The sequence below is a fragment of the Nanorana parkeri genome, unplaced genomic scaffold, assembly GCF_000935625.1.
Source record: "Nanorana parkeri isolate BGI_ZX_2015 unplaced genomic scaffold, ASM93562v1 scaffold812, whole genome shotgun sequence".
NCBI lineage: Eukaryota > Metazoa > Chordata > Amphibia > Anura > Dicroglossidae > Nanorana > Nanorana parkeri.
In genome coordinates, this window is record NW_017307080.1 from 720,235 (window position 1) to 744,522 (window position 24,288).

The following is a 24,288-nucleotide window of genomic DNA, read 5'->3' on the forward strand; positions in this document are numbered from 1 at the left end:
ACAGGTTTACTGCTATTCTCAGACTGGGGAAAACCTTGCAGCATGTGCCCTGGCATCTCTCGTATATGAATGTGTAAGTAAAGGCGTGTCCTGTATAACAGTGGCTATAATTACGGGCAAAGTGCAGTAACCTGCCTCATCTACCAGTCAAAATAATACTAAACTAGAAAATAGAAAATGTATGAACCCCCCCCCTAAAAAAATAACAAACAAACTGGTAGATTACCCTCTGTCGCTAGCATTGGGGGAGTTGTTTTCTCTCCAAGTTCTGACTACTTAGGGGCTTACAATGTTAGTGTGACAACAATGACAGGAGCAGCGTTGGTTGTGCGATCGGCCTATTGCATAGCCACCAGCTTCTGAACTGTCCTCCACTATGATATGTGCCCTCCTAGTGGAAGTGGAGCACAAAGGGGGAGGCGCATACACGGCTTTCTTTGGCAAATATAGTTTGTTTAAAAAATAAAACACAATATACACATTTCAATATAATTCAGTAATTTATATTCAATACCGTGTTTATATAGTATTAGTATAGTGTGTGTGTGTGTGTGTAGCTTGAAAATATAAAATGTTTGCTGTGATGTGGAATCAAGTAGTCAAAAAAATTAAAGCACAATTATTACTATTTTCATGTTTTGAGTTTTTTTTTAGTACTGGAATGAGAAATGTAACCACGGACTTCTTTCATCACTGAGCCTATATTTTTGTTTTATTTTCAGAAATTGTGGACGGGAATGCTAAAATGACGCTAGGAATGATCTGGACAATTATCCTTCGCTTTGCTATTCAAGACATTTCTGTTGAAGGTGCTTTTTTTTCTTGCATATCTGCACTATTTTTTGATTTTGTGAACAGTAGCGATATCATAATTTGATCAAGTAAAGAGGGCGCAGTCATTTAAATGTAGTCAGTGACAGTGTTATTGCAGCTGGGAATCTGTCATTTAGTGGTGCAAGTGCAGCATGTATTAATCGATGATGGGTTATTGAGACTGACGTGGATTACATCGCTGGGAGACCTGATTGATGGATACATGAAACAAATGGCAAACGCACTCATCAGTTCATCACTAGCTTTAAAGCAAGGTGCACATGGAGGAGCTTTACACAGTACAAAAGCAAAAATTTCCCAGCAGACTTACCAGAGCCTCCATCTTGCAGCATATATAGCAAAGGATGAATTGGGTGCAGGTTTGCCTATGGCTGGCAGTGGAAACACCAGCCTAGGAGGCCAGTGTATCCTCTGTCAGCCAACCATAACCCAGCACAGGTAGGCGACTGCGGTGTAAACAGAACCGCCTTGTGGTCCATGTCCGGACCATGATCCGCCATTTAGTAACCACTGCTCGTTGTTATTCTCCTTCCCCACTTCCTGTTATACAAAAGGTTATCTAGAGAGGTGAAGGGAGAAGCCCAGGAGCTAGGCCACCACAGAAAGTGATTAGATACTTCCAGAAAAGGAGAGGATAATGACATTGTAGGAGGAAAGGCGACTGTGCTAGGGAATTGACTCTGAGCAATGTCAAATGCAAATTTAAAATAAATGAGAAATCATTTTAGGAAAGTGAAAACACTGCAAGTAAGCATTTAAAATTGTTTTTTTCCTGTGCTTCTACCTGCAATTGTTTGGAGCTGGTGATATTAAAATGTGTTGTGTCTGCCACAGAAACCTCTGCCAAAGAAGGGCTGCTGTTGTGGTGTCAAAGAAAGACTGCACCGTACAAGAATGTAAATATACAGAACTTCCACATCAGGTGAGTGGAGCTAGAATGGGTCGCCCACACAGCTCTTCCACATTTGCTCTTGGTTTAATTATGTACCAGGCATACGTTCTCTCTCTGAGATTGCTACATTAAGCTTTGGCTTCTAAATATTTGCCTTTGTTGCTATGCTGTAAGTAGTATGAATTGGCTGTGTTGTACATTCATCACACCTGAAATGGTTGTAGGCACCTAGCTATACACACAGGACAACTGTAAATTTAAAGTGCAACTGAAACCCACACTTTTTTAGTTTTGAATAGAGTGGAGAGGGATTAGAACACATGTGAAGTTTGTATTGCTGTTTTGTCACCAGTAATGAGATTCGCCCTATTTGTCCTGGTGTCATCACTGAAAGTAAGAGAAAATTCCATATTTTGGGTTGTCAGCAGAACAGGAATAGATGGGAGATCTTCCAATAGGGACACTAGTTCTGGTGATCCTGCTGACCACCAAGGATTTCCCTTATTTTGGAGGGATTTCTGCCTATTTCCTGCTGTGGCTATCACACTCCCCCCCACCCCCACCCCTCCTGAACTAGCCTGCACTAACATCGCTCACCCTAGCTTTTTATTTACTGCAGTAGTAGAGCCTTGTCCTGTGCAGTGTTTACTTCGCCTCTGGCAATCCTCTGTGGAGCGGCTGTACCTACGCACCCAGCCCTCATAGACTTTTATGGGGCTTTCCCTGGTAGCAGGTTCAGCATTCAGAACAGCCCAATACAAGTCTGGGGACTGGACGGGAGAAAGAGTCTGCAGAAGCCAGAGCATTGGGGCCATGTTTTTGTAATGAGTATTTTAAATGTGCCTTTATTATGATAATTTTTTTTCTAAAAGGTGGACTTTGCCTCTCACCTAATACTAACACCTAATCTATAACACTAGCCAAGTTTTTTATGAAAGAATGTGAAAGAGTAGAAATCTCCCCAATAGGGGCATTAATGGAATTATGTGGTTAGGTAAGACCTCAACAAATGCTGATCTTGCTCAATCATTTGAGCGGGCCGAAGCTGTCAGACATCAGATAAACCTTCAGCCTCTGACTGAGCAGTAGCTGCTGGAACGCACTGCAATCTTCCCCCTGCGTTCTGGGGAGGGGGCGTGGCGATGCATTGAATTCAATGGCACCGCTTCCACGCGCCCCCCCCCCCCCCCCCCCCCCCCCCCCCCCGCCCCCCGACGCATGCGATCAGACACGTGGCAAAACCTTGCTTGCGTTCCGTTCCAACGCAAACGCAAAAAATAGACCAAGCCTTGGTTTTTGTGTTTGCAGTGGAATGGAACCCAGGCAAACTTTTGCCATGCGTCCGATCGCACTGCGTGGAAGCGGTGCCATTGAATTCAACGCCTCCTCCCGCCCCAGAACGTAGGGGGAAGTTTTCTGAGCGATCGCGGTGCATTCCAGCAGCTACCGCTCTGGAGCACACCGCTTTCGGTGGGAACAAGGCCTCAGAGCGAAACGTGTGTATATATATATATATATATTTCTTTCATATGGTAAACTACCATATGACCTATGCTTCTTAATGCCAGAAAAATGTGACCATCACACAATGAAATATATCCACATATGATTTTTTAACTCTTGCTGTCAAAGTTACTTAAGGGGAAACGGTAATAGTTTTGGTCAGTTCTATTATTATTTTTCTGTTTTTAAGCTAATAAACTGATGTCATTTTGCAACGCTTTTGTAAAATCTTTATTTTACAAATTAACATATAATATAGGGTACTTCCATAACACTTTATTAGCAGAGAATGATTTTAGCTTTGTATTAAGAAAGCACAACAATGCCAACTGACGATCAATGCAGGAGGGTGTGGACTAGAGGCAGGGAGGAGTATCCAGCTGTGTGTGTGTGTGTTGTGAACACAGCTGAACAGCAGGTCAGATTACAAAAGGCTTTTCACAACATAGCAGTAAAATGACTCAATATAAATGTAGAGAAATTCCTCAAGCGCTGCACCTGCTGACTGAAAGTGGACAGTGTGAAATTGTACACAACAGTTCAAATTTAGAGGGGTGCACACTTAATTCTAGGGGTGAAAATTGCTGGATGCTTTGGCATTATACTAATGACATTATGTAAGACAGTAAAAAGTAACTTGCCTTTTCTTTATTTACAGCTGGAAAGATGGTCTTGGATTCTGCGCCCTTATTCATAGACACCGCCCAGAGCTCATTGACTATGGCAAATTACGGAAGGTATTGCGGTCCCCTTTACTATAATAAAAAAAAAAGTATAAATGCTTGTTACAGAAAGCAAATCAAATGTGTTTTTTTTAAAGTGGAACTTCAACAAAAGTCATCATTTATTTAACAGGGTTTTTTTGTCAATTAGCTAAAATGTATTTCATTTGTGTATATGTAGGATGACCCTTACACAAATCTGAACACTGCCTTCGATGTCGCTGAGAGGTTCCTTGATATTCCCAAGATGTTGGATGCTGAAGGTAATTAATGCTTTGGAGACTGAATTTTCTGGGAGAACTCTTTAATCCGATTATATTTAGTGCTACAACATGTATTTCTTTCTCTACTTCTGGTTTTAGAGTGAAATATTTTTGAGGCAGTGTTGTGTGTTAAAAAATGCACGGGCCTATAAAACAAGTGTGGACCTCCCTGTTTGGGTAATGAGTGGTTACCCACAGTCACCTGTAGCGCTGTGTTGCTCATCTTAGTTTTACTGAACTGGTTTGTTCAGTCATTCATTGGTATATTTGTGTATAGCAGACCACAAAGCAGAAGCCAGATTTACCAAGTAATAATCTAGGGAAATCTAAACCTCTTCAGGTCTCTAGGTACATTTTTTTTAACCTAAAATTAGCCATAAATGTATAGGGGTTTTTTTTTGGGTCATGATCCTGACTTTTTAAGTCTAGATGGTTTTTAGAACCTTTCCAAACTCTGTTGGCTATATTACTTGTAATAATATTAATAACAAACAAATTCTTATTGTTATTATTACTATTATTATTACTCTCTTTGTCTATGCAGAGCAACGCAGCAGGTTCTGTTCAATACTGAGCCCTCTGAAGCTGCTTATACTTTACCTTCAGGGCCGTCCCTACCCAGTAACCCGCCTGAGGCGGGGGTGGGGGTTGCTGCTTTCGGGAAAGGGCGGGGAGGCTTGCCATGCAGGGCAGTGTCAGATGCGGTGGGACAGAGTGGGCTGTGGGACCACACAGAGATCCGTGCCTGTCAGCAGCTCTCTGTCTGATCCTGCCCAATCCTCCCTGGCAACCGATGACGTTTGTGAGCTAGACAGAAAGCCGGACAGAGCGTCATAGGCATCGTTGGGCATCTGGTGAGGCTGAGATGACAGTGAACCTATCATTTTGTTCTGCATAGGAAATTGCACAGATTTACTTTACAGTTAAATGGTCATCTGGGCTATTTATTTGGATTAAAGTAGTACTAAAGGCATTGCGTTTTTTACCTTAATGCTTTCTCTGCTTTAAAGCAAAAAACGCCCAGTTCCTTTCTGTATATCCTGTTCCCCCCCCACACACACACACACTTACCTGTGGTCGCTTGTCTTCTCCACCGGGGTCTAGGAAGATATCCTTTGTTCCCCAAACATCCTGGTTGTGGGGACGGGTATTGAGGGCAGAGGAGCGATAGTCAAACTGTGAGATTGGGGGTGTGGCTTGCCGCGCTCTGTGTGTCTATGGACACACACAGGATCTTTCCCGACTGCTGCGCGGTTCTGTGCTGTCAGCATATATCAGGCAATCGCTAGCCATTTGCTGAGTTTTGAGTCGCTGGAGTACATTAGTACATGTCCTCCTGTGACCCTAAAGAGAACTATGGCCAAAAAATGTTTGCCCTCTTTTAAATTATGGACACTGGCAGCAGACTGCCTGTTTTGCAACTGCCTTCCAAGTACTCTCTCGCTATTTTTAAATACTTTGGTCACATGTCCACAGAGGGGATTATTTAAAGTGTATTTCTACCCTTGCAGTCAAATGTGAGAAAACCGCATTAAACCATTCACAAAGCATATCTAAAAATATATATTTTAAAAATATTTTAGTTGTTTCTTTGGAGCATAAATATACATAGGGCTTTCTATTGCTTTGAAAATATTGCAATCTAGAGATAAGGGACAAGAGGAGGGACAAGACTATTGTTATTACTATAAGACAGTACAGTAACATACAATGACTTGAGATCTTTAACCCTTTGTTAGGACAAACAGTCCTGCACATCTAGTTGACAACCGATAATGTAACCTGCCAGCATACTACAGACAGGGTTAATTATGGAAAACACAACTGCTCCCCTGCCCCGTCATAAACATTGCATAGCAAGGGAGAGCTTAGAAGGATTTTTAGTCCTGGAGTTTTTAGAAAGGAACATTTATAAAGATAAGCAGCAATTTCCATTTATTTTAAGTTATGCTATGTGAATGGAAACATGTAACTATCATAAAATAGGTATTATACCAATGTGGCGGCAAAATGGAGAATTATACTTCAAGAAAAAGTGTTCTAGCATGCAAAATTCTAGTTGCCCCAATACAACCAATCAGCTTCCAAGTGTCAAATTGGCAGTGCAGAGTTGAAAGTTAAAGTGACTTTCCACTTTTGCAGGTTTGAGAAAATCTTTCTACATGTCTTATGTGTTCCCAATCTAGACTTCCAGCATTTCCACCTTACCATTTTGCCATTTCACTGGGATCTTTGCCTGGTTATAAAGTACTCATTTACCCTTATAAAAATTTATGGGAATCCTTTTGATGTGCCAAAATGTCACAGCATGAAAAAAATGTTTTCAGCTAAGCAGAAGAATCAGCTTGATGTGAAATGTTGTAGGTTAAATGTTTGTTCACAATCGCTGTTTACATCACCTAGTTCATTCTGTGTTGTCAAGTCTGTCTCCATTTCACTTATTATATCAACATGCTTTAAACCTTTTCTTGACAGACATTGTTGGGACTGCTCGCCCTGATGAGAAGGCCATCATGACCTACGTTTCTAGCTTCTATCACGCCTTTTCAGGAGCCCAGAAGGTATCCAAGGGTTCCAAGATGTGTTGACTCAACACATTGTTCCTTTTACTAATATGCAAATCTCTCTTCCTTCTTTCTGGTTTAACACTGGGATTTCCATTCTTTATTTTCACAGGTGTTCAAAATAGTAACCGAGTGCTATTGATCCTTCTTGCTAGTGATCCTAAACTGCCCACACAACATCAAGCTTTTAATTAAAGGGACTGCAGATAGGCAGACTTTTTAGCGGGATATTTAGTACAACCGTACTCTTATAATGAAAGTCTGCTTTTTTAAAAGCAGTCCTATTTAGTTCAATTTATGTACTTGTTATAATCTTTATTGCAAATCTTTAGCTGCTTCTGTTTCTATAGATACTAAGGTGGGCTATTATGCTAATTTCATAGATTGAGGGTAGATGGAGTGCTAAATTGGTGGGTGTGACTGCTATAATTCCATGATCAGTCCCAGTGTTGTAATTATATAATAAAGCTGCTGCGAAACAGCCAAATACATGGACAGAACATTTGGGTTTTACAAAATCATAGCTGCTTGAATATATTAAAATAGAGTCGTCATTTTTATTAACATTTGTATTTAGAAGGCCTATCTCCTAGCAAGCTATCAAATCCACCCTGTATTGGTCTGACTTTACGATTAAATCTGATTTGGTTGCCATGGTTTACTGCATTTAAAGCGAGTCTGAGGTGATACTAAACATGGCAAAGGCTCACTGTCATAGAACAGGCTGCACTTCCCTTTTAGTTTTCTTGTTGAGCACCTGGAAGCCCTAAATCCAGGGCCTCTGTACTGAGAAATCTACAATACATATACTAGGAATAGCTTCTTTTCGTGTGGCAAGAATTTTTGCAACATATGATCCATTGAAATGTTCGCAGGTGGCAAAGAGCTTTATTCCTTATGTGTCTGTTCACTCTTTCCACCATGGGCACTGGGAGTGCAATGCATATCCTTCATTCCTAGTATTTATAGCAGTATGAGGAGTGAGACCGCGATGTTGTATTATGATGCCCTTAGTGTTTACCACCTGATGATGGTGATGCTTGAACACCAAGCTTAAAGTAGACTTAAACAATCTGTAACAATTTTCATATGGAGCATGTTGCCTTAAACTCAAGTGCAGGCACTAAGGGGCTGACTTAAAATTTGATTGCACAGCGTATGGCTATGCGAAGAATGTTCGCAGCACATTACTGCCACTAGATGGAGCCAAGCTTTGTAAAAATTGTATCAAGGACGGATGTTAGCTACAGCCCAGGTTTCTAGCATGATGGCCAGGTATCTCTTACTACTAGTAACAACGCGCATTTGTGGGCAAGTTCTGCATAATTTAGAATTTTTATTTTTGACCATACATTCACTTTTATAGGGTTTTCCATGTTGTTTATTATATTTTTCCTATTCCATGAAGCTGTTATTGATTCTAAAAACTTTCCATTGCACATAGTTCAACTGTATTCTTCCTTCTTACTGTTTTCCCTTTACCTTACTCCAAAACTTTGATGCAACGCTATCTAAAGCAGGATTTCTTCTTACACTTCCAAAGGTTAGGGTATGTCTTAGGGGTGAGGGCTATTTTGCCAGTGTGAAAGGTCCAAAAGGTACTATAGAAGAGTGTGGAGAGCCAGACACAGTCCCATTCCTTAAAGCCAAACTCCAGCCATTGATTGTTTTTAGGTTTTGGTTTTAGTAGGGAAGGGTTTTCAGGTTTGGTTTTTTTAAGCTATCTGTGTCTTTTGGGGGAAATTCCCGTCATTTCCTGTGCAAGTGAAGAGGTGATATGATCTCCTTAGTGAGGACACAGATAACAATTAAAACGTTACTCTTCCCCACACTACTTTAAAAATGAAAAAAAAGTGTTTTTTGCACACTGCCTGTGCACCTATTGAAGAGATTTTGTTCACTTCCTGTTTCAGTAACAACACAGGAAATATGGTCAAATCCAGAACACACAATGTTTTTTATTCAGCGTTGTGCTTTATCTGCCTTATGGTTGTAGAGGTGTCACCACCAGCTGAAGCTATTACTATTTTACATAGATAACACTGCATAATTCTGTACAAAAAATGTGTTAAATAGAAACACCAGCACTCTATTTTCTGTCAAACGTTCTCATTTAGCTCAACTCCTGTTTAAAATTCACATGAATAATTTTTAGGTTTTACACTTTGGAGGTTTGACAGTGATAGTTTCTTTAGAGAAGGCTTATGCATGGACTTTTTAAAGAAAAAAAGTTTCCACCTACATTGTTAATGTTCTCACTGTTGACTCATCTGGCTTTTCATTTTCCATTGTGTACTAAAGCTTTGAGGCTTCTTTACAACAATTTTCTTTGGCTGATTATTTTTAGAAAGCTAGTTTGAAGGTAATATTTATTTAATTTGCAGATGTTGATCAGGTTGATCTGTCATATGGTAGCAATGATCTCTAGGTGCTCTTATCCTTTTCCATGCTGTATCATGGCTGCAAGAAAATTTCTGACACTGTAAAGCACATTTGGTCATTTCCTTACTAAGTAGGAAGTGCAGCATGCATAGGCATTGATTAAACATGGTTGGTCTGCGCATATATTTTGAAAATAACTTAAAAAAAAGACTTAAATAGAGAAAAAAATAGTTTAAAACTTGTACTAAGAAAAAAGTATGGTGGCTTCCATAGCTCACTGTCAGGCAGTTCTGTAGACCCTCTGGGTTGCCAGGGTCACCAGCCAGCAACAAGCAGGATAGATGGTTATAGCAAATGACAAGACTGCAGCAAAGTCAGCAGGCTGATGATCAGGTAAAGCATGGAAACACAATAAATGTTTCAGATAGGCAGACAGCACAGACTGCCCATAGCAGAGGTAAAAAGCTGATGCTAAAGATAAGCACAGATAGGCAATCCAAACAATTCTCTGGGAAATCCAAGGCATTGAGAGTCACGGATGTCAGAGACAGACAGACCTCTATCCAGGGCAAGAGCAAATAGAAAAACCTAAAGCCACCTCCTTATTTCCTCAGTACATGCTTCCTCTAAAAATATGAATACATATTTGTAATACGAAGTTGATAGTTATATATGTATTTATACATATCAGAAGGAGTGGCAGCACAGAGAGCTTATTTTAACTGTTTGTTTACTAGTACAGAATACAGCAACAGTTTCAGGCATCCCTGCCCTTTGTAGAGCTCAACAAAGGGCAGGATTACCTGAAACTTCTGCTGTATTCTTTACTGATGAATGAGCAATAAAAATAAAAAAGATTTTTTAATTTCTCTTTATTATGGAAGTACAATTTGTATATGTAATACATGAGAGAGGATTCCCAGAGTACCACTAGAAAGCTAGAGTCAGCACAGCAACCCATGTCACCTTTCAGAATGGTCTGGCTGATTTTTAAAGTATAACTAAACCCAGGGAACAAAAATAGCATAATGCAGCTTACCAGTCCTTCGATGTGGTAGCTGCATTAGTTTGAATTTCTGTGGTAAGAACATTTGTAGGAAATGCCGAAAATACTGATCTTATTTACGAAAGTTCCTTATTTCCTGTGAGATGAAATGGAAGCAAAAACAATCTGATTTTATCCTGAGTAAATTAGTAATCCTATCAACTACCATGTAAAGGAGATGAACAAAGGCAGACAGGTTTGAAGTGCAGCCTGGATGACATCCATAGGTACACTGGAGGGTTAAGCATAGCCACCTAGGAACAGGGAGAGTGATATTCACATAATTACAAGGTAAAATTAAAGGATAAAATGCCTGAAAATACGCAAATCTAATACAACCAGCATATCTAAGGATGTGTGCGCTGCATTATATTACATTGTTGGTTATGAGTTTAGATATGCTTTAAACACATCAAATTGGAGCCATCCAATTAGAGATGAGTTATTTCTCTTACTCATTCTGACTCAACACTTTTACTTTTGTGTGTGCAAATTTAACCGTGAGCTACTGAGTTCTCTATACAGGCTTTTTTTCAACAGTGGGGCTAAGGAGTTCGTGGAAAATATGCAAAACAGAGCCTAAGCCCCAACCCCTCCCTCCCCTTCCCCATTTTCTCAGAAGCTGAATACAAAAAATGAATATGCGATATTTAAAATGTTATCATATTTTAAAAAAAAAGAAAGTTATTTAAAGTTTTTTGTTTTTTTTAGCCATGATCATAATCCATTAAAAACCATTATTCAGTGCCTTTTAACTTTCAGATCCTTTGGGGAATAAAAGGAATCTTATTGTTCTCTGTCTCATAGATCTACTTTCACATTGAACTATTTCTCATACAAATTTGAATGCACTTTTATGGTAGTGTGAATGATATCATTGTTTTCTTTTGGCAATATTTCTTTTTTCGGTTTAAATTTATATGTTAAAGAGAAGTCTTAGTCATAGTTTAATCTGTTATTGCTATGGGTTGCAGATAATCTAATTGTTGTTTTCATTTTTTATGTTTACTTTTTGGAGTGTTTAGCAATTTATCATATCAGAAATGGCTCATGTGAAGTTTGTACTTTTGCTGGAGCTGAAAACATTCATATTAGCAATGATATTGATTAAAAACCTTTAACGAATGACTCTCCTAAGAACAAATAGTCCTGTTCTAAATTTAATGGGGACAGCGCTACTCGCCAGGTTTTTAATATTCTATGCAAATATTAGTCCCCAGCTTGATTTTACAGCCAAGTTGACTTTTGTCCCTGGCCTAGGGGAGCTCTCCATATATTTCTGTACTTCAGTAGGTGACAACAGTAGCTCAGCTGACAGTCTAGTTAAGTTTGCTAAGCTATGGTGAACTGGGGAAGATCTCATGCCCTGTTTTTCAGAGATATGCAGGAGGTTCGATCCCAGCCCTGACCTGTGAGAAATCATATAAGTGGGCTTTAGCTTGTATAAGAATGCATTTACAAAGCTTTTGGTCAGTTTTAAAAAAGAACTCCGGGAAAATTAAAAAAACGTACCCTTGCGGTGCTGCTACTCCTGCACTGGAAGGTTTAGGAGCTTGTTTTGTCTAGGCCAGGGGTCAGCAACCTTAAACACGCAAAGAGCCATTTGGACCCATTTCCCACAGAAAAGAAAACACCGGGAGCCACAAAACCCTTTTGACATCTAAAATGAAGATAACTCTGCATATATTGTTTTTAACCTTTATGCTGTGTATAGCATGTATATAGGCATATGTGGGCCTAGTAACGGACTGGACGCAGGGCTTACCTGAGACCCCACAGAGCCCACCTAAGAGTGACCCTGCAGAGCACACCATAGATCCTGCACAGCCCATTTGAGACTCTCTATAGTGGGCTCTGCAGGCCCTCAGGTGGGCTGGTTGCCGGGGTCCCTTTCCTTGTACCTCCTCCCAACTCCTCTTACCTGCTGCTGCTGGGGCCTGGCCTCCTCCACCCCCTCCCCAGTCACCTCTGCCATGTCGCCCCTGGTACAGCTGATACTCATGTAAGAGGCCCCCCAGGCTGCCCCGACTCCTAACATGGGTACCGGCCGTACCCCTCTGATGGTGGTGTTCTATCAAAGTTTGTGACTACGTTACAATGTGTGACCACCAATAGGTCAAGCATTCCAATGCATTGTCAGCTGTTCCAGGCCAGATTGGCATCGCAAATCGTATGTGCAGGAGAACTGACCTGCCCTGGAACAGCTGTTCGGTCCTGAAATGTCACTTCTATCTGACTGTGAGTGCGATCTCACATTCCACCCCACTCACAAAGTCACATTCCACCCCACTCACAAAGTCGGATAGAAGTCACATTTCAGGACCGAACAGCTGTTCCAGGGCAGATCAGTTATGCACATACCATCTGCGATGCCGATCTCCCCTGGTCAGGGAGCCGCAGCAGGGAGCCGCAGGTTGCTGACCCCTGGTCTAGGGGACTGTATTGCTCACCTGATCCTCTGTCCCAGGGGCTCCCTCCAGGCTGCTAGACCGGTCCACACAGCCTCTTCTACCCTTCGATCTGGTGGTCTAAGGACCACCACATTTTAGCAGTTCTATTGACCTGCATTAGGCATGAGGACGCCAAGGTGCTCTCCATAACCAGAACAGAAGGAGAGAGAGGTGAGTGCTGATCACTGTGGGACTTAACCCTTGCAGTGCGGGGGTAGCCCCACTGCAAGGGTAAGGTTTTTATTTTTCCTGAAGTTCTTCTTTAAAAAGCTTCACTTTGGCTTCAGTTTGGGGATGTGAAACAAATTATCTTAATGGGAGTACTGGCTATCATTTTAACCTAGCTACTAGCAAGCTTCAGCACTACTTGAAACTTGTTGAAAGACTGCCGAAGCCTGCTAGAAGCTTGTCTAAAATGACAGTCAATCCTTCTGTTGCGTGTTACTATAGTGGGCTCTGCAGGCCCTCAGGTGGGCTGGTTGCCGGGGTCCCTTTCCTTGTACCTCCTCCCAACTCCTCTTACCTGCTGCTGCTGGGGCCTGGCCTCCTCCACCCCCTCCCCAGTCACCTCTGCCATGTCGCCCCTGGTACAGCTGATACTCATGTAAGAGGCCCCCCAGGCTGCCCCGACTCCTAACATGGGTACCGGCCGTACCCCTCTGATGGTGGTGTTCTATCAAAGTTTGTGACTACGTTACAATGTGTGACCACCAATAGGTCAAGCATTCCAATGCATTGTCAGCTGTTCCAGGCCAGATTGGCATCGCAAATCGTATGTGCAGGAGAACTGACCTGCCCTGGAACAGCTGTTCGGTCCTGAAATGTCACTTCTATCTGACTGTGAGTGCGATCTCACATTCCACCCCACTCACAAAGTCACATTCCACCCCACTCACAAAGTCGGATAGAAGTCACATTTCAGGACCGAACAGCTGTTCCAGGGCAGATCAGTTATGCACATACCATCTGCGATGCCGATCTCCCCTGGTCAGGGAGCCGCAGCAGGGAGCCGCAGGTTGCTGACCCCTGGTCTAGGGGACTGTATTGCTCACCTGATCCTCTGTCCCAGGGGCTCCCTCCAGGCTGCTAGACCGGTCCACACAGCCTCTTCTACCCTTCGATCTGGTGGTCTAAGGACCACCACATTTTAGCAGTTCTATTGACCTGCATTAGGCATGAGGACGCCAAGGTGCTCTCCATAACCAGAACAGAAGGAGAGAGAGGTGAGTGCTGATCACTGTGGGACTTAACCCTTGCAGTGCGGGGGTAGCCCCACTGCAAGGGTAAGGTTTTTATTTTTCCTGAAGTTCTTCTTTAAAAAGCTTCACTTTGGCTTCAGTTTGGGGATGTGAAACAAATTATCTTAATGGGAGTACTGGCTATCATTTTAACCTAGCTACTAGCAAGCTTCAGCACTACTTGAAACTTGTTGAAAGACTGCCGAAGCCTGCTAGAAGCTTGTCTAAAATGACAGTCAATCCTTCTGTTGCGTGTTTCAACAGCTATAAACTGGAATCAAAGGGTTCCTTAAAGTGACACTAAACTCAGCAGTTAAATCTTAAAAATGCATTCAAGTACCTTAACCATTAACAATACAGTACCTTATTTGTGTATCTCTGTGCTGTAGATTCTCAAATCATCTCTGAATTGGTGCTGACACTGTCCTTCCTTCTGGAGGGTGGCTACTTTTGTTCCTCATGGTCCCTGTGTGTGTTGTAAAATAGCCACCGCTTCATGCTCACTCCTGTGATGGACTACAATCTCATGTTTAATAATTTGTACTGAAATTGTAGTTCATCATGGGAGTGATCTTGGAGCGGTGGCTACTTTACAACACACACACAGGGACCATAGGGAACAAAAGTACCCTCCAGAAGGAAGGACAGTGTCAGCACCAATTAAGAGATGATTTGAGGATCTACAGCTGAGTGATACACAAATAAGATACATTTTTGTTAATAGTTAAGAGTTAATTACTCAGGAGTTAAATCTTGAGTATAGTGTCACTTTAAGGGCTCTAAGAAAGCTGCTTGAAGCTGTCAGAATGCCTTGCAAATGCTTTCTAAAAGCTTGCTGTACATACTGTTCTTGTACAAGCTGAAGCTTGTAAGTACCAGGCCTTGGGGTAAGTTTCTTTTTAACACTTAGATCAACCTCAGCATAAGAACCACTAGGAGTTTTCTTCTAAGTTAATTGAAGGTTGTTACCCATTTTAATGTTGCATGAAGTTAATTGTTGTTTACATTGTGCGGTTCTTGTTCTTACTCGATGAACTACTGTGCAGAAATGTCTTGTGTTCTCAAACTTATAGAATAGACCTCTGAGCTCATGAGATAATGTAGGATGGCATACATAGTTTTTGGTCAATATTACATTGTAATTTTGATGCAACTCTGTATAAACAATCCATTCACATCACCCACCATCACTGCTTGTGGTAAATTTGGTCAAATTCATGAATCAAAATGAATGAATTACAGCTGTTTGATTCACTGAAACAAGGCTATAGTAATGTAAACATTTTGGTTTAGATTTCAGAATTTAAATAAGCTTAATTTTTAATAGATTTGTCTGGTACATATTTAATATGTTGCCGTTTCTCTTTCATCTTTCAGTCTGTTCACTGATGGTGCTAGAGCATATTTAAATGCAGCTTAGTTTTCACTAAATGTAGACTTTGATTGCTTTTCTTCTCTTTAGAATACAGTGGTACCTCGGTTCACGAACTTAACTTGTTTCACGATTCTGGTTGCAAACCGAATTGGTCACGAACCGAATCAAACTGTGATCAGACTGCGATCTCGACTAGAGGAAGCCACGACCAGTGTCAGGCAAGATGGCTGCAGTTGTGTTCGTCACCCGATGCGGAGTTCACAAACGGAAGCAAAATTTTGCCAAACTTCCTGTTCGCGAACCGAATTGTTCGCGAACAGAAGCGTTCGTGAACCAAGGTACCACTGTGCAGGCTATATAGTTTACTTAGCTACCGGTCAGCTAGCATAATATACAATATTATATAACGTTAAACGTAACGTTAAGCATAATGGGCAATTATCGCTGTGAAGGTTCTCATTTATCCAGGTCATGGTGCATCTGAACCTTTTCTGTAATGTTGAAGATGTTTCACCACCCATCTAAGTGGCTTCCTTGGCTTAAATCAGTGTTGGGAACATATTCCACCATTTATAGCCACATGAGTAACTTAATCAAGTTACCATGCTGTCATGAAATGTGTTAAGGCAATGTTTACTGTCCAGTGGGGGATATGAACACCCAACTCTAATTTCTATGAAATGATCACTTTGTTACCATTGTGTCTTGGACATGTGTTGACTATTTGAGATATATGGGTAAAGGTGTAAATTGTCAAATTGCAGGTTTAAAGATGTTAAAGAGCATTATGTGTGGGTGACAGTGTTGAAGGCTCCCATTCCCGTTTATGGATGGTTGTTTTGTGTAAATTGCCTCATAAGAATAGGTTGCCCCCCCCCCCAGTTGTCCAAAATGTTCACTTCACTTTTTTTTTCTCGAATGAATGTCCCTTCTCCTTTAAAATTACCCGGTTAGCACGGTTAGTTTTACTCGTATTTCAGTTAGGGATGCACCAATACTAGTATCGGTGCCGATACCGAATATTTGGGCGAGTATTAGCCCAAATGCTCAGATACCTTCCCCGATACCGGAACTTCCGGTATGAGGAAGATTTCCTCTGACCGGCAGTGCCGCAGGGGAACATCTGCCGTAGGGAACATGTCATTACCCACTGCCTGGCTTCCTTATTGCCCGGGAAGCCGGCTCCATGCCAGCGGAAGCACCGGTATTGGTACTTGGTATCGCCGAGTACCAATAGCAAAATATCAGTACTCGTATGCAATACCGAAAAACCAGTATCGGTGCATCCCTAATTTTAGTCATCTGGATCTAGAATTAGTCTAGTGTTGTGGACTAAATCTCCAGTAGAGAAAATTGCAATGTATTTTTGTGATAGTTTGAATCCTATTAACTTTTTTACATTTTAGTTTTCGTCACTGAAAACATGCAGCTGACGAAAACTATGACACAAATTTTTCATCTACGAAATTAACACTGCAAACAAGTAAGCAGAGTAAATAATTGTGTGTGGGGGGAACTGGTATTCAACCTGCAAGTGACCAGTACACAGCGAAGCAGCAGCATTCCAGGACCCAGGGCCATCCAAAAGGAAAGTATATTCCCTATTTTTTCAGCAGGCATTTTATTAGATACAAGTCACCCTGTGCTAACAGGATCACTTTTAGGTGTAAAGAGACTGCAGATTTCACCCTGATCTTGACACTCATTTGAACTGAGAAAGCCTTTAAGGTGAGTTGTGAAATGTCTTCACTTGATAGAACAAGTCCAGTTGAATGATACAAACAACTACTACGCAAAGTCACACAATTTAGTCAGCGCTAGTGATGTGTCCACTCTAAAAAAAATACTATCAATATTCCTCCTTTTGGACGAGGAAGGCACCCAGTCTCAGTCGACAGGGACATCCACACGAACATGCAAAAAACACCAGAAAAGACAGCGTCCTCTACTCGGGAAAAACGTATGGTTTATTGTTAAAAGACACAAGCTAAGAATACTCACAATTGGCGCATATAATCATGCATGCAACAAACTCATATAATTAATCAATTTACTGTAACCAGACTAACCTGTTTTGGGGTGCAACCCCTTCATCAGTAGACTCTGATGGAGGGGATGCACCCAGAAAGGTGTCAGTCTGGTTACAGTGACCGGCTGGTCCGGTCTATTGATTTGATTAACCACCTTTGCATCGTTTATTCCTGATAATGGGAGACTTGTGTCGAATATGAATTTGTTACGTGCATGATTATATGCTCCAATTGTGAGTATTCTTAACTTGTTTCTTTTAACAATAAACCTTACGTATTTCACGAGGAAAGGACGCTGTGCTTTCTGTTGTTTTATACAAATTACCACTAGCTATTTGCCATTATTGTTACCAATAGAGGTGCACCGAAATGGAAATTTTGAAACCGAAACGAAACCGAAAAAAAAATGTTAGGCCGAAACTGATACCGAAAATGTTTTTTATTTTTTCTCTTTTTCTGTGTCCCCTGTTATCAATGATCAGGAATCCTCTATGAGTGTTCCTGTTCATTGATAACATGGTTTGTTTACTATAACTACAATTATGAATGAATGGGGGTGATGTAGATCACTCCCATTCATTCATAATTGAGTATATAGTTAACATACCATATGCTCAATTATGTACACACACTCAGCGATCACTGATCGCTGAGTGTGTGTACCTTGCTTTTCTCTCTGACACGCTGTCACAGGAGGCTGATTGAGCGGTGTAGAGAGGAAAGCCCAGCCTCCTGTGACAGCGCTGTCTCCGCCCCCACACCGCTCTGCCGGACTGTGATAGGCGGCTGAGCGGTGTGGGAGGAGAGACGCCGGCCACTCACAGTGCTCTCGTCCTGCAGCGCTCGGCCGGCTGTCACTTTCTTTTCTCCCCGCTGGAACAGCGCCCAGCGGGGAGAAAAGAAACCAGGGATGCGCCGATGTATCGGCCGAAACATGGCTCTTTCGGCAATATGCCAAAAGTGCAATTTTCGGCCGATATGTTTCGGTGGCCGATATATCGGTGCATCCCTAGTTACCAAGAATTAATCTTTCATATTTCTAAGCAGATTAAGCTACTGACGTCTGATCTGTTACTTGTGAGTGAACAAAATGAGGACCGATTAATGAGAGTGGTATTCACTGCATTATGCCTCTTCCAACATATAGGCACATATTAAAAGGACCCTATAGTATAGATGTATGGGAACTGCCACTGCTGACATGTTTTTGAAGGTGCATTCTCCAGTGCTACTCTCCTATTCTCTCACTCACTACATGGAACACAAATGTGCCTATGCGGTAAACATGCCAATGGGAACATGCTTGTTCTAGGGCAGTGGCTAATTACATCACAAAAAAAGAAATTAATTGAACTGCTTAAAATCCACAATGATAGTTTCCTGTTCCAAAAAGTTCAGATGCCCTTCCAGTGTTGTCTCACACCATTAGTCTCTCTGTAGATCTTCACAACAGAGGTACTTGGCCTTTAAAGAAACCTGTAGTGATAAAAATATGGAGGCTGCCACAGCGGACCTCCTTGTTAGAATACTAGTTGCTTGGTGGTCTCGACCTTTAATAGGTTCTGTGTTCCTTGACCTAGAAAAAGCATGACAATTATAAAGTCAAAGGGAAGTCAGGACTGATCTCCAAACTTGTGCAGGTCAAGGACCAATATTAAAGCTCCTAGATCATCATGATAGCCAAGCGCTTAACATTTTCAGAAGAACAGGTCAGTAATAACATTGCAAGGTTTCTCATTGCGGCTTTCCTTTAAAAAAAAAAAAAAAGATGCAACTTATTTTCATTATATATTTAATTCACATGGCTAGAGGCAGCACAAAGCTCCTCCACCTTGCTAGCCTTTACCCCTTTTCACCTCAATAAAAAAGGTAGGCCAAATGCTGCACCACTACAACTTACATACTGTATGTGACAAACGTAAGGACTTCTTAGCTCCTGATGGTAGGGAAGACACTATGTGCCCTTCGGTATTTGCAAGCCTGTACTGACCATCTAGTACTCTCCATAAGGCTAGTATTTTGGAGTGACCTTATCTCTTGCAGATGAAGTATCTCTGTATAATAGTGAACCAGGAAAATTACCTAGCAGGACTTTTACTGTGTAACTTCTTAAAAAGAAGTCTAAGTAACCCATTTTGTATGACCATGGCAGGAATACCTAACAAATGGAATGTAAGTTGTTTAAATCCATAGCAAGCACTGTCAGGTTACCACTGTGTGGACACCAAAGGAAACTAATTTGACTGTTTTTTATGTGGTGGATACCAACATTCACTAAGCTTGCCTGCTCATATACAGGTGGCTACAGTACAATGTGCATTCTGCATAATATTGTTCCTTTCCACACAGTTGGATGGATAAGTAGAAGATAGAAGCATACAGAATTCTGAAACCTTATCAGCACTCTTCATAGTCTAACTGTACAAGTACAGATTTGAATCTGTCTGCTCGTTCCTGCTGTGCATGTCAAGAACCATTTTCTCCTTTTCCCCTGCTCTCCTCATTCCATGTTACTGTTCTTGCTCTTTGCTTCTTTATCCTTTCAAACCTTTTCTTTTCCTTTCCTGTACAGATATTATAGGGACGCTAAGGCCGGATATGAAGGCTTTAATGACTTATGTGTCATGTTATTACCACGCCTTCTCAGGTGCCCAGAAGGTGAGCTATATCACGTAAGAGTTTCCTCTGCACAACTTGCAGCCTCAGCAAAGGCCTTATGTCTTGTGTCAATGAGTGAATACAGAGGTGCATCACCCATTTCTAGCTGAATGCTGTATATGTGCCCCACTATCCACTTACCACTGAAGTGTTTATATCTGTGCTTCACTGACTTATATATTGATTTTTCCTTCTGTTAAAGGGTAGGTCCACGCAACACTCATGTTTCAGTTTTGTTAAGTACTTTCAAATTACGTTATCTTCAGTTTCTTACCTTGATCTTTAGTAATGTCCATGGAAAGATTTTCCTGCTGTAGGTCCTGGCTGTGTCTACACCACATTTAAATCTAATTTTGCATCTAGGGAATCTCACTTCTTGTGTTACATCTCCATAATATACAGTGAACAAAAAGTTTAACCCAGACAATAATATCTCTTAAATGGGCTGCAGTGGATTGACAGACCTGCAGATTTAGTTGGAGAGCTCTTGGCACTGGAATATCAAAGAGATCAAAGAAGCAAACGGGTGACTGAACTCATCAGCACCTAACAAATGTAATTTAAAGACATTCTCTTGATATGCTCATTCTTAGAGTCTGAATGCATTAACCGAAATAGTAACCCCCTACTCACATGGCATATTATTAAGCTAAGATCTGGGGCCACTATACCTTTTCTTCACCATCATGTCTGCAAAACTGGGATGGTTGTCTTTGTTTATTTGACCAGACCTGAGATAAGCCCACCTCCTTGCCGTGCATTACAGGGTCCAGGCCACTAATATTGCTTATGTGCCTGCTGCACAGCTTGTTCAGTTGGAACTAGTGTATCAGTGTAAGGAGGGTCACATTTCTTGGTTGGTAACCAACAGGTTGGCCCTTTATTACAGCAAATTTAATAAATGGCTTCTACTGCCACAGTTCATCTGCTGCAGAAGAAACATGGAGTTTCTGCCTGTTCCATTCTAATCTAAATCAAGTTAAAACTCGCATTCTGGTTGTATAGTTTACAGTACTTTAAAGCACACAAAAAAACCTTCCACTGCGTATATCCACTCAGAAGCAAAACGCTTAGTCCCTGCTCCATCATACAGTCCCTGCTCCATCATACTCCATTGTGCTCTGCCTATCAGGTTCTGTATTTGGGCAAACATAAGTATTGGCTTCTCAAGAACAAAATTAATACTGGTTAGCATGGAGGTGCTGTAAATTTTACTTCTAAGGATGACTTGTTTGGGAACGGGTCCAGAGGGTATCTATAAATGGCACCTTTTCAGACTGGGCTAGTGTAATGAGCGGTGTGCCTCAGGGTTCTGTGCTGGGTCCCATATTGTTCAACTTATTTATTAATGACATCGGGGAGGGTGTTAACAGCGATATTTCCGTGTTTGCGGATGACACCAAAATAGGGAGGGTAATAGACACGGACTTAGACACTATAACATTACAGGAGGACCTGGATAAAATAGGGGAGTGGGCATTAATGTGGCAGATGAGGTTTAATGTCAATAAATGCAAAGTAATGCACTTTAGAATTAAAAATAAACAAATGGGTTATACAATTATGGGTATGCCGCTAGGGAAGTCATAAATGGAGAAGGATTTGGGGGTCATTGTAGACCACAAACTGAAAGGTAGCTTGCAGTGCCAGGCTGCTGTAAACAAAGCTAGTAGGGTTTTGTCCTGTATTAAGAAGGGGAGGTATTGCAGGGACAGGTCTATAATTTTGCCAATTTATAGATCATTGGTTCGACCTCATCTGGAGTACGCGGTCCAGTTCTGGTCACCAGTACTAAGAAAAGATGTCCTTAGCTGGAAAAAGTCCAGCGGAGGGCAACCAAACTAATTAGGGGTATGGAGGACCAGAGCTATGAGACGAGGCTACTAAATTTAAACATGTTCACATTGGAGGTGAGGAGATTAAGGGGGGGATATGATTTCCATGTACAAAATGTTCAATGGTGGCAGCAACATTGGCGACAAACTATTTAAACTTAACTCCATTACAAAAACTAGAGGCCACCACCTAAAATTGGTGGAAAAAAATTCCAGCACAAGGGGCGAAGGGGGTTCTTCACAGTTAGAGCGGTTAGGGTCTGGAACTCACTGCCGCAGGCAGTGATTTCAGCTAGAGTGTGGAATTGTTCAAGAAACTTTTGGACGATTTCCTAAGGGACCGTAATATACCGTACAGGAGTACAAGTACTTCTAGAATGAGATCCTATAGGTTAGACTTGATGGACTAATGTCTTTATTCAACCTCAAATACTATGTAACCACCATATTCCCGGCTTCAAATTAACTCCTGTTTCCATGTCATAACTAATCGTACACTTGATCATTTGCTCTGCTACTTATTTAAAATATGTAAACCAAAAAAGCCAGTGAGCGTTTAGTTTAAAAAGACAGGTTGTTATTATCCACTGTCCATAATGGCCTCTATGTATGTGCCTTGTGTTTTCTATAGAACCAATCTCTTTGCACACCATTCTGAAACTGATAAATTTACATAATGCACTAACATTATTTATAAAAATTAAAATGATAGAACACAACAACGAGAAATGTAAGAACCTCTCTTGGCACCTCTGTTAAGTCAACATTAAGGAGACTTCACCTGGCTTCCTGTTCCACTGACTACTCAAGGGATCAGAAGGTAATAGGAATCTCCTCAGTGGGGACAAATGCAGCAATAAAAATCAGACAAGCTTTTCTCCACATAAGTGAATCATAGTGCTTTCACTGCTGTTGGGGTCCCGTTCACATAAAAGAAAGAGACAGCCGACTTTCTGCGCCTTACGGTTATGTATGTGGACAAACATTGAATATTAAGTCAGTTGTCCAAGTCAGAGCTGGTTGGTTGTCAGGATCAGTTGTCAAAGTCAGAGACAGGAGTTGATCGACAGCGTCAGATAGCACCTCTCATCCTTGAGTTGCATCCATAATTTCATCAAATAATTAAATGGCGAGTTTTGGAAACATGGAGGGTGTAGCTCATACATTATGGACATTTTGAATAAACCCAATGCTGTTACTGATAAACAGCGGTAAATGTTGAAAAATGTACCTTTTTGGTGAGACATTTTAAAAGGAAATATAAAACTAAACTAAAAGGAGGGAGGAGACAGGCTAAGAGAGGGGGCGAATTCCTGACCGCAGATTAAAGACCGAACATAAGCAAACTGAAGTATGTCTTAAAATAGACACCGTACATGATAACATCTTCAGGTTCCCATAAATATACTGAGAATTGAGAAAAAGAATATAATTTGCCGATTAGTATGTGTATAACAGTCTCTGAGTTTGCTGGCCCCTACTTAGTAGTACGCCGCACTATTGTGCACGTTTTCATTGTCCCTATGAACAGCTTGGAACCTGACTGTTAATAACTAAAACAATCATATCATAGAATGACTCTACATGAAACATCTGCATCTTTCTGTGTCTCCTTTCCACCTCTGCCCTCTACTGAAAATGAACTACCTTTATCTTATTGTAATATCCTCCCTAATCTCTCCCTTCCTGTTCACCACTTAAAGACCTACCCCAGCCACCAGCACCTGCAACATGTTAGAATGACCGCAGTGTGCATTGCAATAGAATCTGATTTGCTCATAATATTGGTATTGCCTTTCTCTCATCCTGATTTCTAGTGTGCAAATGATAATGAGAAGTTAATATTTATATATATTTTGGGTATATTAATAGTGTAGTAAAGTGTAGAATTTTATATTTGCCTAGAGTTCTGCAATTTTATATTTGTCAGTGTTATGCAACATCTGTGTTATATTTAGCTGTAATTGTATTTACAGTATATTGGATTCAGATGTATTGTTTCCAGGGAGCAACACTGTTTTTGCTCTAGGTCATGATGGCGTACTCTTATGGTTTTCATGCTCAAATTGTCAGGGACTGTATAACATTCTAAGATAGGTAGTGTGAAAGAATGTGTTAGTTGTCTGCTAATTTATTCAGATAGTAAACTGATGAGAATATTCTTTGGTAGCAACTATGCAGAGATTCAGCATGACTCATTCGTAAAGTGGGACTTTATTCCATCCATGTAGAAACAGCTCTTGCCATAATGTAAAAGTAGTCACAGCATGCTTGCACATTATGACACATTTAACCTACTAGTGTGTCCTCCAGCAGGTGCCCAATCCCTGTCCCTGCTCTGTCCCCCTCTGCTGCTGCTTTTCACTGTTGCTCCTCTTTGTCCAGTGGATAGCCACTGATGATAAAACTAATCAACTCCATTTGCTGCATCTTACAGGTGCTGAGAGTGTACATTGCACTGAACATGTGCCACATGCAGTATACACGAAATAAAAAT

At 41.1% G+C, this 24,288-nt stretch overlaps 1 protein-coding gene across 5 annotated transcripts in view; it reads left to right on the forward strand.

The window, feature by feature from the left end:
- ACTN1 (actinin alpha 1) overlaps positions 1 to 24,288 on the forward strand; it is a 135,690-nt gene that overhangs the window by 72,220 nt on the left and 39,182 nt on the right. For 4 of the 5 annotated variants that reach the window (XM_018565094.1, XM_018565096.1, XM_018565097.1 and 1 more), the window contains exons 4-8: positions 723 to 809; positions 1,669 to 1,756; positions 3,888 to 3,966; positions 4,133 to 4,214; positions 6,690 to 6,775. In XM_018565094.1, the coding sequence (XP_018420596.1) occupies positions 723 to 809; positions 1,669 to 1,756; positions 3,888 to 3,966; positions 4,133 to 4,214; positions 6,690 to 6,775 (422 nt within the window). Of the gene's footprint in view, positions 1 to 722; positions 810 to 1,668; positions 1,757 to 3,887; positions 3,967 to 4,132; positions 4,215 to 6,689; positions 6,776 to 19,870; positions 19,957 to 24,288 lie in introns of all 5 variants that reach the window. The other variant, XM_018565099.1, reaches the window with a different exon arrangement.